Below are 15,493 nucleotides of genomic sequence, written 5' to 3'. Positions count from 1 at the left end.
TGAGGAGTGGTTCTTTTTGCTCTTGCCTTGGCTGCCTTAGTTCGACGTGCTCTTGTACAAGCTTTCTTGTACAAGGGCATGCTGTGAACAAAATACTCAGAAAAACAAAATGCTACCATACAAATTTAGTAATTATGAAGTGCTTCAACATGGCTACTGTATAATAACTGCAGTACTGTACAATATCTGTACTCAATTATTGATTATTTTTTTTTACAAATAGATAGTGTAAATCTGTTCACAAATTGTATTTTCTATCCTCAGGATCAACATATAAAATGGTTGAATAGCCACCAGGGAATGCTAGCAAGGTGGCTGTTGCCATATCTAACATGGCCGACAGGAAAACCTGCATGGCAATCTCTGCCATGCACAGTATGGCTACCACCACACCTGATGTAGCTGACAAAGCAGGCATTGACATGAGCCCTGCCATTCACAGGATGGCCGCTGCCACACCAAAGATGAATGATGGGGAAGACAGGGAAACTATTTGAAAGCAGACTGCCTGCCACTGCACCCAAATGGTTTAATGTGGATGTCTCTGCCACCATCTTTAATACAGTTGGACATATGTAACCTTTATGGGCCTGATTTTGTAATAGGACACCTATTTCCAGCATTTTCTATGGTGGCAACATAGGTGCAGGTGTGGAATGGCAGCGGGCTGAAGCGGGCAATCGTGCAGTATTGTCTGCTGCCCATATCACACTGCATGGCCACTGTGCTAAACATAAGAGAAAAGACACAACCACACTAAAAACTGCTGATCGCATCCATGATTCACAAGAACACGCGACATGCATTGGAGCCGGGGGCGGGAAGGAGAGATGCTCAAACAGGATAGGAGCAGTATGTGCAGCGAGAGCACCATTGGTTGCCCAATGGTGTGATACTGGGCCTCCAGAATTGGCATGCTGTCCCAGCAAGTGGCCATGCGCTGGACAAAATTAAGTGGGAGATCAGTGTGCTGAACAGAATGAGCCGCACTTACCGATGCGAAGGAAGACTGGGAGCACAGACAGCAATAATGATCTTGCCTGTGTGGTTCGGACCCACTGGATTATGGTGACTGCACTCTCTCACTCCCCTGACCAAGTGGGGAAGTGGGCAACCAAGGAAGAAGCAGATCACAACTGAAGGCTACAGCTTATACCCAGAAAGGTAAGTTGTGCAGTTACCAGCACCGCAAAGAACAATCTGGCACTGGTGGTCTAAACCTGTGGTTTGAACTCCGCTCCCTCTTCTCCTATTGGTTAGTTTTGGTTCCCACCCTTCCCTCTCTACCCCTCCTCCTCACTGTCCCCACCCCTAGACCCTGCCCTGCCTCTTCCCTCTACCTTGATTCCCTGCAGCACCAACCTATTTGTGGGAGCCCTGCGAATCTCTCAGGCTCTCTGCCTGTCTGAGCTAAATGGAAAGTAAAATTGTGCACTGAACTTGATTATAAACATTTGATCCTTAACCATGCAGTTTTCAAAGCTATTAAAAATAATTTATGTGCATAAATTTCCAGTCAGGAAATTGCTTTCCATCAATAGTGCAAACAACTATGTATCAAGAAACAAAAGACATACAGTAGCCACATTGAGGGCAGGCATTCCTTAGGGTAGTGGTTCCCAAACCTGGTCCTGGAGGCATCCCAGCCAGTTAGGTTTCAGAATATCCACAATGAATATTCATGAGGATATTTGCATGCAGTGGTAGCAGTGCATGCAAATCTCTCTCATGAATATTCATTGTGGATATCCTAAAAGCTTGACTGGCTGGAGTGCCTCCAGGACCAGGATTTGAAACCACTGCCTTAGGGCAAATTTTAAGTGGTTTTGGAAATTGGCATATTTAGATTGCATTTTCAATTTTGCATACAGAAAATCTACTTTACAAATAGCAGGGTTGCAAAAGCAAAGTATATATAATGTTTCTTTGAAGCCTGGTGCAAAGTTTGCAGGTATAAAGCACCTGTGGACTTTTATCCAATTTACAAATTTATCCCTGCATGTGTATGAAATAATTTGTATTATTTCTTTTCTTTGCATGTCAGAGAAGAATCATGAATCAAAGTGAATGCCAATCTTTTCTGAAAGGCTTGAGTTAGCCCATAGAAGATATTCAAGGTGTGAGCAAAATTTGTGAGAACATTTGGGACAGAAGGATAGCGTAGAGCTCTTTCTGACGTTAGCAAGTCTCCACTATCTTTTGATGCTATGACCCACGACCAAACCGGGCACTAGCAAGGTTATCATGGATTTCTGAGGCAGGCCTGAGCGGCCGAAACACGACTCCTGTCAAGGCCACATTTTAAGAATTAAACTTATACTGTGAACTTTGTTGAGTCCAGTAGAAGTTTTTTGCCATCATCTCATCTTCTCTGTCTCCTTCGCTGTGACTTTTTCCTTTGGCTTGACCAGTGCGGAGGATTGTTCTCTTCTGTTTTTGTCGCTCGGACCTGAGCGCACCCCATAGTAAGCACTTTTTTTTACTGCGATAAGCATGCTCTAGTGCTTACTGCAGCTTAATAAAAGGGCCCCTTAATGTTTCTGAAAAACATGTATATTTAATTCACCCCAAATTCTGAGCTAGTCTATTACCTCAGGAAGTTCTTCTATAAAGGAATGAATATTTGCTACTTTTGCTACTTTTTCTATCTCTTCCTGTGACACAGTCCGACTGTTATCTCCATATGCAATATTTTCAGCTATGCTTCTGTCAAACAGCACTGGCTCCTGGGAGACAATCCCCATTTGAGAACGAATCCACTGTACGTTCAAATCTTTCGCATCCAAGCCATCAAAAAGCTGCAAAGACAATTTGATAATGTTACAGAAAATTCTAGCACTAATTCATTATTTCCACTGAACTATGAACAGTATAAATACTATTCATATTATTTCTACAATCACAAGTACAGATTTAGAGAAAGGTTCACAATGAAAATAAAAATAGTAAATTACGCCATTTGGACAGCACAGACTTTGCATGCAACATAACACTATTAGCATGTTATAAAGATGTTTATGTTTATTACACCATTTCATATAATGCCAATGTTACACAGATAATGTTGAAATGTTATTTGTTAGATCATCATTGTTGACCCATGATACTTTTTGAAGTCAATGCTGCTAGAGTTGTGCTGAACTGATGTTGGAAGTTATTAGTAATTTATATTGCTGTCTTTTTTTAAATTGTAGATGTTTTGTTGTTATTGGATAAAGGCGGGTATAAATAAACAAATAAATATAAATATGGCGGTGAACAATAATAAAATTACATAACACCCACCCGGCAGTAATTTTGAAGTTGGCGCACACTATTTTTCTATTTTCTACCATGGGGAGCATTCCCAGCGGTAATCAGCAGCGAGGCCACATTGGCGCATGCTGCATGAATACCACACATGTAGTGTGTGAGCCCTTACCACTAGGTCAATGGGTGGCGTAAGGGCTCAGGCAGTAAATAGCTGAGCGTTACTTTTAATTTTAGTGCATGGCCATTTACTGCTCCCATTAAAAAGCGCCTTTTTTTCTCAACCATGGTAATAAATGACCCAATCAGTGCCAAAAACACACGTCAATACTATCGCAGGCCACTTTTTACCACCACTTAGTAAAAGGACCCCTTAGCGCATCATGTAATCTGCACATTCACTTGCAAACTCTGCCCACACTCCACCAAAACTCCTCCCTTGTATATGCCTACCAGCAAAGTACTGACCATAATGTCATGGTATGTATTGTTATACGGATTGGTATTTTATAAGAAGCCATTTACCTGCATATGTGAACACATATACGCAAAAATGATTTTCTACAGTCACTTCTTTAATGTGACACAATGGAATATTACCTCTTCAGATATAGGGCTACAGGAGATGAAGACCAGAATCCTTCCAAAATAATTCTTACATACTCTCTTACACACATTTTCACTAGCGTTTTTAGCTTGCGCTAACCGTGTAGATGCCCACAGGAATATTATGGGCATCTGCATGGTTAGCGCACGCTAACAACGCTAGCACACCTTTGTAAAAGACCCCCTAAAGTACAGTTTGGTCCGGGGGGGGGGGGGGGGGGGGCAAGATGGCCGCTGAGTAGGATGCTGATGTACAGAGCTCTATTCTTACCTTGTTTACATTTTGCCTTTTTAGTAATTGTCTTGATTATTGATGCAAAAGTGAAAGGGTAAACTGAGGGGGATCCCTCTCCAATAAGTTGGATTCCCCAGAAATGTGTCAGACTTCAATCACTGTATATGTTTACTCTGTGCCTGTGGACAGTTTATGCAGTCCCTCAGATTTTATGTAATGCAGGGTCCTGTGGAGCTTGAGTCATTGGGAGGGGCCGGAGGACCCCTTCTCTCTGTGACCACGGAGGGGCAATTGACATCTGGCCCTGTGTGTGGTTCATCTGCAGTACTGGTTATTGAAGCACTGCAATCAGAGGCTCTTTCTCCACGGTCATTGACATCTTGAATTTTAAGTGAAGGTGGAGATCTACTCAGGGACTAGTGTGGAAACATGCCAGTTCATTGTAGAGGTACTTGGGCAATGAATACTATCACCATCCCATCGTTGATCTTTCCTCAGGTGAGAACCTTAGACTCACTTTGGACAGCATTAGAAATGCTTCACATGGTCTATGCCACTTTTGCTACTAAATCTTTATCTAATTCCAGGAGCACTGTCCTATGCATATCTTACCACTTGTCCTTGGAGAGGGTCATAGAACCTTTGTAAAAGTTGAATAGAAGTGCTTTTTCCACACCCACTGCTGCCAACAAATGCTACTGTCTGTCCTTGCTGAATCTTTATGGACAAACTTCTAAGAACAGGAACATTGGGGCGAGCTGGGTACCTGAAAGAGACATCATGGAGTTCCACAGTGCCACTGAATGTATCCTGTTGAAAAATAAAATGAACATATCTGTATTGCACATATACTAAAAACTTCAATTAAAAATGTGATGCTACACTATATGCAACATAAAGTAGAGGATGATTCATGACTCTAAAGACGGAACATCTGCTACTCCCATCTTTAGAGTCATGAGTCACCCTTTACTTTGTGTTGTGTCTTGTATTCTTTGTAGAGGTTTTCCCGTTTTCTTCATGGATGCTACACTAAATAACATTAATAGGAATGTAATAGAATTACTAGTAGTAGTTTTACAAGATGATTCTTGTAACTTTGAACATTGCTAGAAAAGTGGGGCTGTCCCTTTCACCAGTGCTAATAATGTGAACATCAAAATTCTCAGTTCACTTATGGGTCATTTTCTGACTTCCCCCAATAAAAAAATGGACAAATAGATGACAATATTGATAACAGGAAATAAAGTATTAATCTTGTTCCCACTCCAAAGTCCACAATATTGGAATGAAGTAATACCAAACACACAGAGCCGTTACATAGGAAAAAGTAAAATAAAAGGTAGACAGCGCTGTGTACAGCTAACATATTTTAGATCACTTTAATCTGATTAAGGGCCTCTTTTATCAAGCCATCCTAGCAGTTCCCAGTGCAGCAATGCCAACAAGCAAACCGCTAGCACCCTAACTTATCTATGGACAACATCAGATGGTAGGGTATCCTGAACTGGTAATTTATCAGCCAGGAACATTGATATCAAATAACGTTATTATGTTTTCTCTTGATATCATATAACAGCATGACATCAACAAGTGATAAAACAATTACAGAACATGTACTTAAATAACCATAAACTATTTTATATCAAAGCTTTAACTAAAAGAAAAAGAAGGCAAATGTACCATCGCACATTAAACTTGAATTCACCAGTTCTCCTCCTTCCCTTAGTCCACTCTCTCAACCCTTCTACCCCTGCCTCCTTCTCTTCCTTTTCCGAAATCACTGAAGAAGAAACTTTACTTCTTCTTTCATCCTCAAAACTAACCACCTGCTCCACTGACCCTATTCCCACTCATCTACTCAACAGTATCTCTCCTGCAGTCACCCCGTTCATCTGTCATATCCTCAATCTGTCACTTTCCACTGTGACTGTCCCTGATGCCTTCAAACATGCCGTAGTCACCCCTCTACTCAAAAAACCTTCTCTGGATCCTACCTCTCCTTCCAACTATCGCCCCATCTCCCTCCTGCATTTCTTATCCAAGATACTAGAACGTGCTGTCCAGCGTCGCTGCCTCAACTTTCTTTCTTCTCAAGTTATTCTTGATCCACTCCAATCTGGCTTTCACCCCCTTCATTCAACTAAAACAGCACTTACTAAAGTCTCCAGTGATCTATTCCTGACTAAATCCAAAGGGCTCTATTCTATCCTCATCCTTCTCGATCTTTCTGCTGCTTTTGACACTGTTGATCACAGCCTACTCCTTGGCACGCTATCCTCACTTGGATTTCAGAACTTTGCTCTTTCCTGGTTTTCTTCTTATGTCTCACAGCGTACTTTTAATGTATACTCTGGTGGATCCTCCTCTTCCTCTATCCCACTGTCAATGGGTGTACCTCAAGGTTCCGTCCTAGGACCTCTCCTTTTCTCCATCTATACTTCCTTCCTTGGTACTCTGATCTCTTCCCACGGTTTTCAATATCACCTTTACGCTGATGACTCCCATATCTACCTTTCCACACCAGAGATCTCGGCAGAAATCCAGGCCAAGGTATCTGCCTGCCTGTCTGACATTGCTGCCTGGATGTGTCATCGCCACCTGAAGCTCAATATGTCCAAAACTAAGCTCCTTATCTTCCCACCTAAACCAACCTCTCCCCTTCCTCCACTCTCTATTTCTGTCGACAACACGCTCATTCTTCCTGTCTCATCTGCTCATAACCTTGGGGTCATCTTTGACTCCTCCCTCTCCTTCTCTGCACATATTCAACAAATTGCTAAAACCTGTCGTTTCTTCCTGTATAATATCGCCAAAATTCGCCCTTTCCTTTCTGAGCACGTTACCAGAACCCTCATCCACACTCTCATCACCTCTCGCTTAGATTACTGCAATTTGCTTCTCAGAGGTCTTCCACTCAGCCATCTCTCTCCTCTTCAATCTATTCAAAATTCTGCTGCACGACTAATATTTCACCAAAGTCACTTTACTCATATCAGCCGTCTCCTGAAGTCACTTCACTGGCTCCTTATCCGTTTCCGTATTCAATTCAAGCTCCTCTTATTGATAAGTGCATTCACTCTGCAGCCCCTCACTACCTCTCCACCTTCATCTCTCCCTACACTCCTTCCCAGGAGCTCCATTCACTAGGCAAATCTCTCCTAATTATACCCTTCTCCTCCATCGCTAACTCCAGACTCCGTTCCTTTTATCTTGCCGCACCTTATGCCTGGAATAGACTTCCTGAGCCGTTACGTCAAGCTCCATCCCTGGCCGCCTTCAAATCTGGGCTAAAGGCCTACCTGTTTGATGCTGCTTTTAACTCCTAACTTGTCACATGCTCATAACCTTTATCTTGTCTTCCTCTCTTCAATAGTCCCCTTTTCCCTATGTGTCCTATCTGTCTGTCCTACCCTTATCCCTTATTTGTCCTGTCTGTCTGTCTGTCCTGATTTAGATTGTAAGCTCTTTTGAGCAGGGACTGTATTTTCTTCATGTTCAATTGTGAAGCGCTGCGTATGACTGGTAGCGCTATAAAATGATTTGTAGTAGTAGTAGTAGTAGTACTCTACTGAGGTGGATTTCATTAATATTTAAATTAGCAGTATCAAACAGATAACAATACTAAAGTTAAAAAAATTAAAAAAAGAAAACAAAACAAACAACAAGCAAGAACAAAGTAGAACATCATATCAAAGTGTTAATTATAGAGTGTAAAGAGAAAAAGAGTTTAGTACAAGTGGAGGTATATGTTAATACAGTAGTATAAATTAGGATAGATATAACATTGGCACACTCACCATTTTCCGCTTGCAACCACATTATATGTAATATTAAATGAAAACATGCAAGTCAATAATGGCAGAACAATGGTCGCTGTTTTATTAAGATTCCACAATAAAACACAACAGCATTAACAAACCCACTACTCAATTTTCACAAAACACAATGCAATGCAACTAGCTGGTTTTGCCCTAGCTGCCAACACACCACATGACATCAACATACGATAGCCCATGGTGCTGTCAGGCCTAGTCACTTGACAACATACCACCACCAATGAGAGAATGATCGTGGCCTATGGTGATGCCGAGCCAGGACCAAAACTTATGTCGGTGTCTGCCATAAGTCACTCACCCTCGACACCAACCCCTCATACCCATTTACTCATACTTCCCCCAAAACAGATTAAACAACCCAGCTCCTAGAACCTTGAAACACTCCCCAACCATCCAAAGCTGTGACACACCCCACTCCACCCCTGACACGAAGCAACACCCTGCCAAAAATCTCAAATCCAAACAAACGTCTGCAACATCTATCAGAGAAGGAAAGGGCGGGCAACTTTCATACAGAAAAATCCCACCCACTCCTTCCCTCAATCCATCCTTCCATACACTACTTCCTACTCATTCCCACCATAAAAACAAATACAAAACCCCCACCCCACCCCATATCCCACCAATCCCCTCCCACATCTCAAAAACTCACACAGCAGCAAGCATTGCTTCACCATACACATGACATATACCCCAGCAACCACAAACTTAATTCTCCCTCTCATTCAGCCACACAGCACCAGAATACCCTCCTTCTTCCAACTATGCTCATTCCAGATGGGCCTGGCTGCTATTATCCACCCTTTGCTAAATAGTGTGGGCACTCTTATCATGAAAAACTGATATAACTCAATCATATACAAATATATATAAATTATTACACTCTTCATTTCAAATATGGATTTATAAATTAAATATAAATTAAATTATAAATATATAACTTATTACACTTATTTTTTAAAATATGGATTAAGTCATATTTTCTATTATATTAATTTCATTGAATTCCAGGATTTATTTACTGTACAAAAAATACTTATATAAATTAAATAAAAATTAAATTATAAATATATAACTATACTTCTCTTTTTAAATATGGATTTAGCTATACTTTCTAGTATTATAGTAATTTAATTAAATTCCAGGATTTACCAGTTACTTAAAAAAAACTTATTTTCACAATATTTTACTAAACATTTGCAGGGATATTTCAACAAAAACATGCCTCTGATCTGTAATACCCTAGGTCAAAGTACAAGAAACTGTTGTCTCTTTTGTGTAGCATGGGCTACATCAGGAAATACTTGTATTTTCAGACCACAAGAAACAACCTCTTTATGAAGAAAATACATTTTCAAAAGTTTTTATGGTCAGTATCTAAACTTAAAGGCACTATTAAAGTAGAAGGGGATGCTTGCTGCTCCATAGAAGTATCTAGAATAGTTATCAACCTCATTTTCTCTGTGTCAATCACTGGGTCTAGAGCAGTGATTTTCAACCTATTTTTATCTCGCAGCACACTGGCAAGGCACAAAAATTGTCAAGGCATACCATTGTTTTTTTAAGGATATATATATTATCATTTAACAAACGAGCAGCAGGATTGTGTTTAAAGTTCAATAATTAAATTTGTAATCATTGTTTTATCTTTTTTAGTTGAATAATTTTATTGAAAACACAAGTTGTCAAAAGGGCAACAATATATTTCAAAGATTTATTTATTTATTATATTTGTATACCGCACTTTCCCACTAAAAGCAGGCTCAATGCGGCTTACATAGTAATAGGTAACACAGAATTTTGTTATGTAAAGTAGGAAATTAAGTATAACATAATAGAAGGATGGATGGGTAGTAAATGGATGGGTAGGTAGGTAGAGACAGGTGATAGAGAGAGGAGGGTAAGGTGGGAGATAGATTCTGGGTCAATGTCGTTTTCTCTTCAGTATATGTAAGGTAGATGGGTTCATGAGATTAATCTGGGTCTTTTGGGTAGGCTTCTTTGATAATGAAATTAGCCAAAAATAACATGCATTCAAAAACATGGAAGTGCACCATTCAAAAAATATTCAAATTCTCACGTCATCTGAACTAATACAAAATAAAACTCTTCACTACAAAAATACAAAACCTGAAAAGAAATCCTAATATTCATATACAAATATGTTATACAACAGTAGCACTAATTCCTATGATTCAAATAGCAAGAACTCTACATATGAGTAGGCAGCACTACAAAAATTACACTGGGCCCACAAACACCAGTACACCTCCTCTTTCTGGTAAAACAGAGCAAGTGGGATAGCTACAGATCTCTACACAGAAGCTACATGCCCACAGAATACTGTACCTCAGTCACACATAAAACACAGACATACCCTCACCAAACACAGAGCAGGATCACAAATTAGATATAATAGACACAAATTGAACTGGGAACTCCAAGAAGTCAAACTAAGCATGTATCACAACATAGAAGAAATAAAAATAGAAATGCATTACCTTTTATTCTAAATATAATACCAAGACATCCACGAAGTACATTTCCTAAGCTTACAGTTAATAAACTCAAATAAAACACTTTTGTATACATTTATTGTCTGGATATTTTCCCATCATGTTGATCCTAGTTTTTCTTTTCTGCTTTCCTGTCTTTCTGCTGTCCCTTTCTTATGTCTCTTCTCTCCTCCTGTCTTGTTTCATTCCCTTATTACATCTGTCTCTGACATATTGATCTTTCTGTTTTAGGTCTTTCCTCCCCTCTTTCTGCCTGACAACTCAAATTTCAACCGCTTTCTCCCCCCACAGTGCTCCATCTACTTTGTAATAAGCAGTGCTTTTTTTGTGCCGGTACGCAACGGTACGGCGTACCGGCACCTTTTTTTTGCTCCCCCCGCCCGTGACGGACGCAGTGCCAGCCCCCATTTCCGGCCGCTGCTGCTTCTCCTGTTGAGCAGCAGCGGCCGCTACACAAAGAAAAAGATTTAAAAAAAACTTCAAACCTGGCTGAAACGCGGCACCCCGGCACTGTAGACAGCCATTGGGCATTGGCTGTTGCCCCGCAGCCGCTCCTCCTCTTGCCTCTACGTCACTGCGCTCCTCCGGGGTCTTCCTCCAGGGGCAGTGACGTAGAGGCAAGAGGAGGAGCGGCTGTGGGGCAACAGGCAATGCCTAATGGCTGTCTACAGTGCCGGGGTGCCGCGTTTCAGCCAGGTTTCAATTTTTTTTAACTTTTTCTTTGTTTAGCGGCCGCTGCTGCTCAACAGGAGAAGCAGCAGCGGCCGGAAATAGAGGCTGGTGCCGCGTGCGTCGCGACTTCGCGCCGTTTGCGGGAAACTTGGCAGGGAGAGGGAAACCAACAGAGGGAAGGATTGGGGAGAGAGAAAAAGAGGGAATCCAACAGAGGGAAGGATTGGGGAGAGAGAGAAAGAGGAAAACCAACAGAGGGAAGGATTGGGGAGAAAGAGGGAAACCAACAGAGGGAAGGATTGTGGAGAGAGAGAAAGAGGGAAACCAACAGAGGGAAGGATTGGGGAGAGAGAGAAAGAGGAAAACCAACAGAGGGAAGGATTGGGGAGAGAGAGAGAAAGAGGGAAAACAACAGAGGGAAGGATTGGGGAGAGAGAGAAAGAGGGAAACCAATAGAGGGAAGGATTGGGGAGAGAGAGAAAGAGGGAAGGATTGGGGAGAGAGAGAGAAAGAGGGAAACCAACAGAGGGAAGGATTGGGGAGAGAGAAAAAGAGGGAATCCAACAGAGGGAAGGATTGGGGAGAGAGAGAAAGAGGAAAACCAACAGAGGGAAGGATTGGGGAGAAAGAGGGAAACCAACAGAGGGAAGGATTGTGGAGAGAGAGAAAGAGGGAAACCAACAGAGGGAAGGATTGGGGAGAGAGAGAAAGAGGGAAGGATTGGGGAGAGAGAGAGAAAGAGGGAAAACAACAGAGGGAAGGATTGGGGAGAGAGAGAAAGAGGGAAACCAATAGAGGGAAGGATTGGGGAGAGAGAAAAAGAGGGAAAACAACAGAGGGAAGGATTGGGGAGAGAGAGAAAGAGGGAAAACAACAGAGGGAAGGATTGGGGGGAGAGAGAGAGGGAAAACAACAGAGGGAAGGATTGGGGAAAGAGGGAAAACAACAGAGGGAAGGATTGGGGAGAGAGAGGGGAAAACAACAGAGGGAAGGATTGGGGAGAGAGAGGGAAAAACAGATGGAAGGATGGGGAGAGAGAGGGAAAACAGATGGAAGGATTGGGGAGAGAGGGGAAAACAGATGGAAGGATGGGGAGAGAGAGGGAAAAACACAGATGGAAGGATTGGGGAGAGAGGGAAAAACAGATGGAAGGATGGGGAAAGAGAGAGGGAGAATTGGGGAGAGAGAGGGGAAAACAGATGGAAGGATGGGGAGAGAGAGGGAAAACAGATGGAAGGATTGGGGAGAGAGGGGAAAAACAGATGGAAGGATTGGGGAGAGAGGGGAAAACAGATGGAAGGATGGGGAGAGAGGGAAAAACACAGATGGAAGGATTGGGGAGAGAGGGAAAAACAGATGGAAGGATGGGGAAAGAGAGAGGGAAAACAGATGGAAGGATGGGGAAAGAGGGGGAAAACAGATGGAAGGATGGGGAGAGAGGGGGAAAAACAGATGGAAGGATGGGGAGAGAGAGAGGGAAAACGGAAAGATGGGGAGAGAAAGAGGGAAGACGCTGGATGGAAGAATGCAGAAAGAAATAGAGGAGAGAAAGCAGAGCTGCTGGATGGAAAAGGGGAATAGAGAAAGACTGGAGAATAAGAGGAAGGGCATGGGGAGAACAAGGGTGAGGAAAAGATGAAAAGCCACAGGTAGATGAAGGAAATTAAAGAATGGATAGTAAGAATGAATTAAATCTGGACAGAGAGAGCCTGAAAAATATTGAAGAAAGCAAAGAAAAAGGAGACAAAAATGACAAATGGCACAGAAGAGTTAAGCGAAAACAAAGGAAAGCAGAATCACAGACTGGGACCAATATGGAAAGAAAAACAGTCACCAGACAACAAAGGTAGAAAAAAAATCATTTTATTTTCATTTTAGTGTTTGTAATATGTCCAATTTGAGAATTTACATTGGCTGTCTTATTTTGCACTGGGTATACTGGAGCTGTAAGAGCTTACATTGATTATTTATAATGAAAAAAATCACGATATTTTTTTTCTCCTATAGTACTGTAATATTTTCAATGATGTCTGTTTATATGCGCCATGGCTGGTGTAGGGGGTGTGGTTAATGTGGGTGTGGCTATCATAGGGGTGGAGCCATTTGTGGTGACCCCGCCCATAATGAGTACCGGCACCTTTTTTTCTACAAAAAAAGCACTGGTAATAAGACCAGGTCCCTTATGCCGCCCCAGAAGCTTCAGGAGCCAGAACTACCCTACCCAGAATCCATCAGGGAGGAGGGTGGGAGTCAAAACTAGCCAGGGACTCTTTATCCGGGAACAGGTCTCAGCAGGGGCAGAGAGGGAAAGTCAATCTCACCACTGGCCAGCAGGGGCAGTGTGAGCCAGGAGGACCAGTTCCCTTGGATAAAGAATCAATATAAAATCCCTGTCACCTGTGAGGAGGAGAAGGCTGCATTTCTCAAGACTTTGAGGGATGGAGGTTTGAAGGAGATCTGTGGTGAAGGGAGAGGAGAGATGGAATGGGAGGAGAGCCTATAGCCTTCCTAAGCGGTTGCACCGCATTCTGAGGAACAAATGGACACAGAATGAATAAAGATAAGCGTCTTGAACTGTATTTGGAGAGAGGAGTGTGTGGGTGGTCACAGACTGATTATTATTGTGCAGAGGGGGGTGCATTGCTACAGCAGGGAACCAAAGTGCTAAGGTTCTCGGCTGGGGGAAAAAGGTGAACTGCACTTGAAGGAAACTGTAACCTTGAACTGTAAATCAAAAGTGACTGAACTATAAAGAAAGGGAAAAGAGAACTGTCCTAGAGCATTTTTTCTATTTGAGGAGGGGATAATTTCTCTGGGGGATTAACTGACTGGCTGGCTGGTTGAGGAAGCTAAGTTTCAGCCCTAAATGTCTTCTTGTTTCCTCTTGCTCTGGATTACACCTTTTCTAGGGGTACAGGAGAACTGTGTTACGTGCATCTTTTTTTGGAATTTTGGGTGACACCAGTTAATGTTTGAACTACAATAAAGAGGATCTTTTTGGTTTGCCCGAGTGTGAAGGTGTTGTGTATTAGCAGAGGTCCTTCAGATTGTGAGCTGAGCCCAGGAGGAAAAGACCCCACAAGGCCAGGGGCTTTTACAACTTCTTTTTACTTTTCAACTACTTATCAACTTTCCATCTCCTTTTCTTACCCCTAGCTCTCCCAGTCCCTGTCTCATTCCTTCCTCTGCCTCCTAATCCCTTCTATCTTTCCTCTACTTCCCATTACTGTATTTTAGGCTTCTGTTCATATTATCCTCCACTCATTCATCTCCTTGATAAGCCCCAATGACCTCTTCCTCTCTCTTCCCTTCCGTCCTCCCTCCCTGCACCAGTGGCTTAATTTCTCTTTTTCTCTCTTTCCTCCCACACTGCCCCTGTGGCTCAACATCTCTTCCTTCCCTCCCTGCCCCTGCAGCCCAATATCTCTTCATCTTCCTTCCCTCCCTCCCTGCCCCTATGGCCCAACATTTCTTCACTCCCTCCACCTTCAGATCCAACATTTCTCTTTCTTCCCTTTCACCCCCTTGAAGCCATCACTTCCCCCCCCCCCCCACTATGTCTCCAGTCCATGGTTTTTCTCTCATTTGGACAACCAACCATTGCCCGAGGACCCATAAAACCAGAGGATCTAACGCCTCCCTCTTTGTTAACCAGCATTTTTCCCACTCTCCTCCCTCCCCCTGCCCAGGTGTACCTTAAACTGCATCTTCAAGGAGGTTCCCCAGCAGAGGCTTAATTCATAGCCGCTGTTTCCAATCTACTGGGAGCCTCTCTTCTGTCCCACACAAACAGGACTTTGCATCAGAAAGGGGCAGGTCACAGCATAAGAGAGGCTGCCAGCAGGTTGCAAACATTGGTTGTGAATTACTGCTGCTGCCAGGGAACCTCCTTGGAAGTCGCAGTATAGGATAAACCAGGGCAGGGGGAGGGAGGAGAGTGGGGAAAAGGCTGGTTAACAACGAGGGAGGCATTGGATCCTTTGGTTTTATGGGTCCTCGAGCAATGGTTGGTTGTCCAAATGATCAGTTCATCCCTGTCCACGGCACACCTGGGGAACAGCAGTACACCAATGTGTCATGGCACACCAGTTGAAAAACGCTGGTCTAGAGAATCTGGAGATACTCCAGGAGGTGAAAATGTATTTTTCCCAGGTACTTAAAATGCTTTCAATATAGTCGAATGACCAGATTCTGGAACTTTCAAAATATCCAACATATATTTCCTTAACATTTCTTTTGCAGATATAATTGGCACTTGTGTAACATTTATAAAATGTAAAATTTTCTTCTCAAGACATTGTACATATTTTCAACCTTACTGGCCCACAGGTTAAGAAACACTGTTGTAGGGCACCTTCAGTAGTCCTGAATGAAAA

The 15,493-nt window shown here is 42.5% G+C and overlaps 1 protein-coding gene across 2 annotated transcripts in view; it reads right to left on the bottom strand.

The window, feature by feature from the left end:
• The window catches only part of LOC115469219 (ATP-binding cassette sub-family B member 5-like), a 133,791-nt gene that overhangs the window by 12,745 nt on the left and 105,553 nt on the right, over positions 1 to 15,493 (bottom strand). For both annotated transcript variants that reach the window (XM_030201661.1, XM_030201651.1), the window contains exons 25-26: positions 4,703 to 4,900; positions 2,592 to 2,798 (exon numbers count right to left, since the gene is read on the bottom strand). In XM_030201661.1, coding sequence (XP_030057521.1) covers positions 2,592 to 2,798; positions 4,703 to 4,900 — 405 coding nt within the window. The remainder of the gene's footprint in view (positions 1 to 2,591; positions 2,799 to 4,702; positions 4,901 to 15,493) is intronic.

The sequence above is a fragment of the Microcaecilia unicolor genome, chromosome 1, assembly GCF_901765095.1.
Source record: "Microcaecilia unicolor chromosome 1, aMicUni1.1, whole genome shotgun sequence".
In the NCBI taxonomy this organism is placed as follows: Eukaryota; Metazoa; Chordata; class Amphibia; order Gymnophiona; family Siphonopidae; genus Microcaecilia; species Microcaecilia unicolor.
The sequence above is the reverse complement of the archived record's forward strand: the minus strand, read 5'-3'. Positions and strand labels throughout refer to the sequence as shown.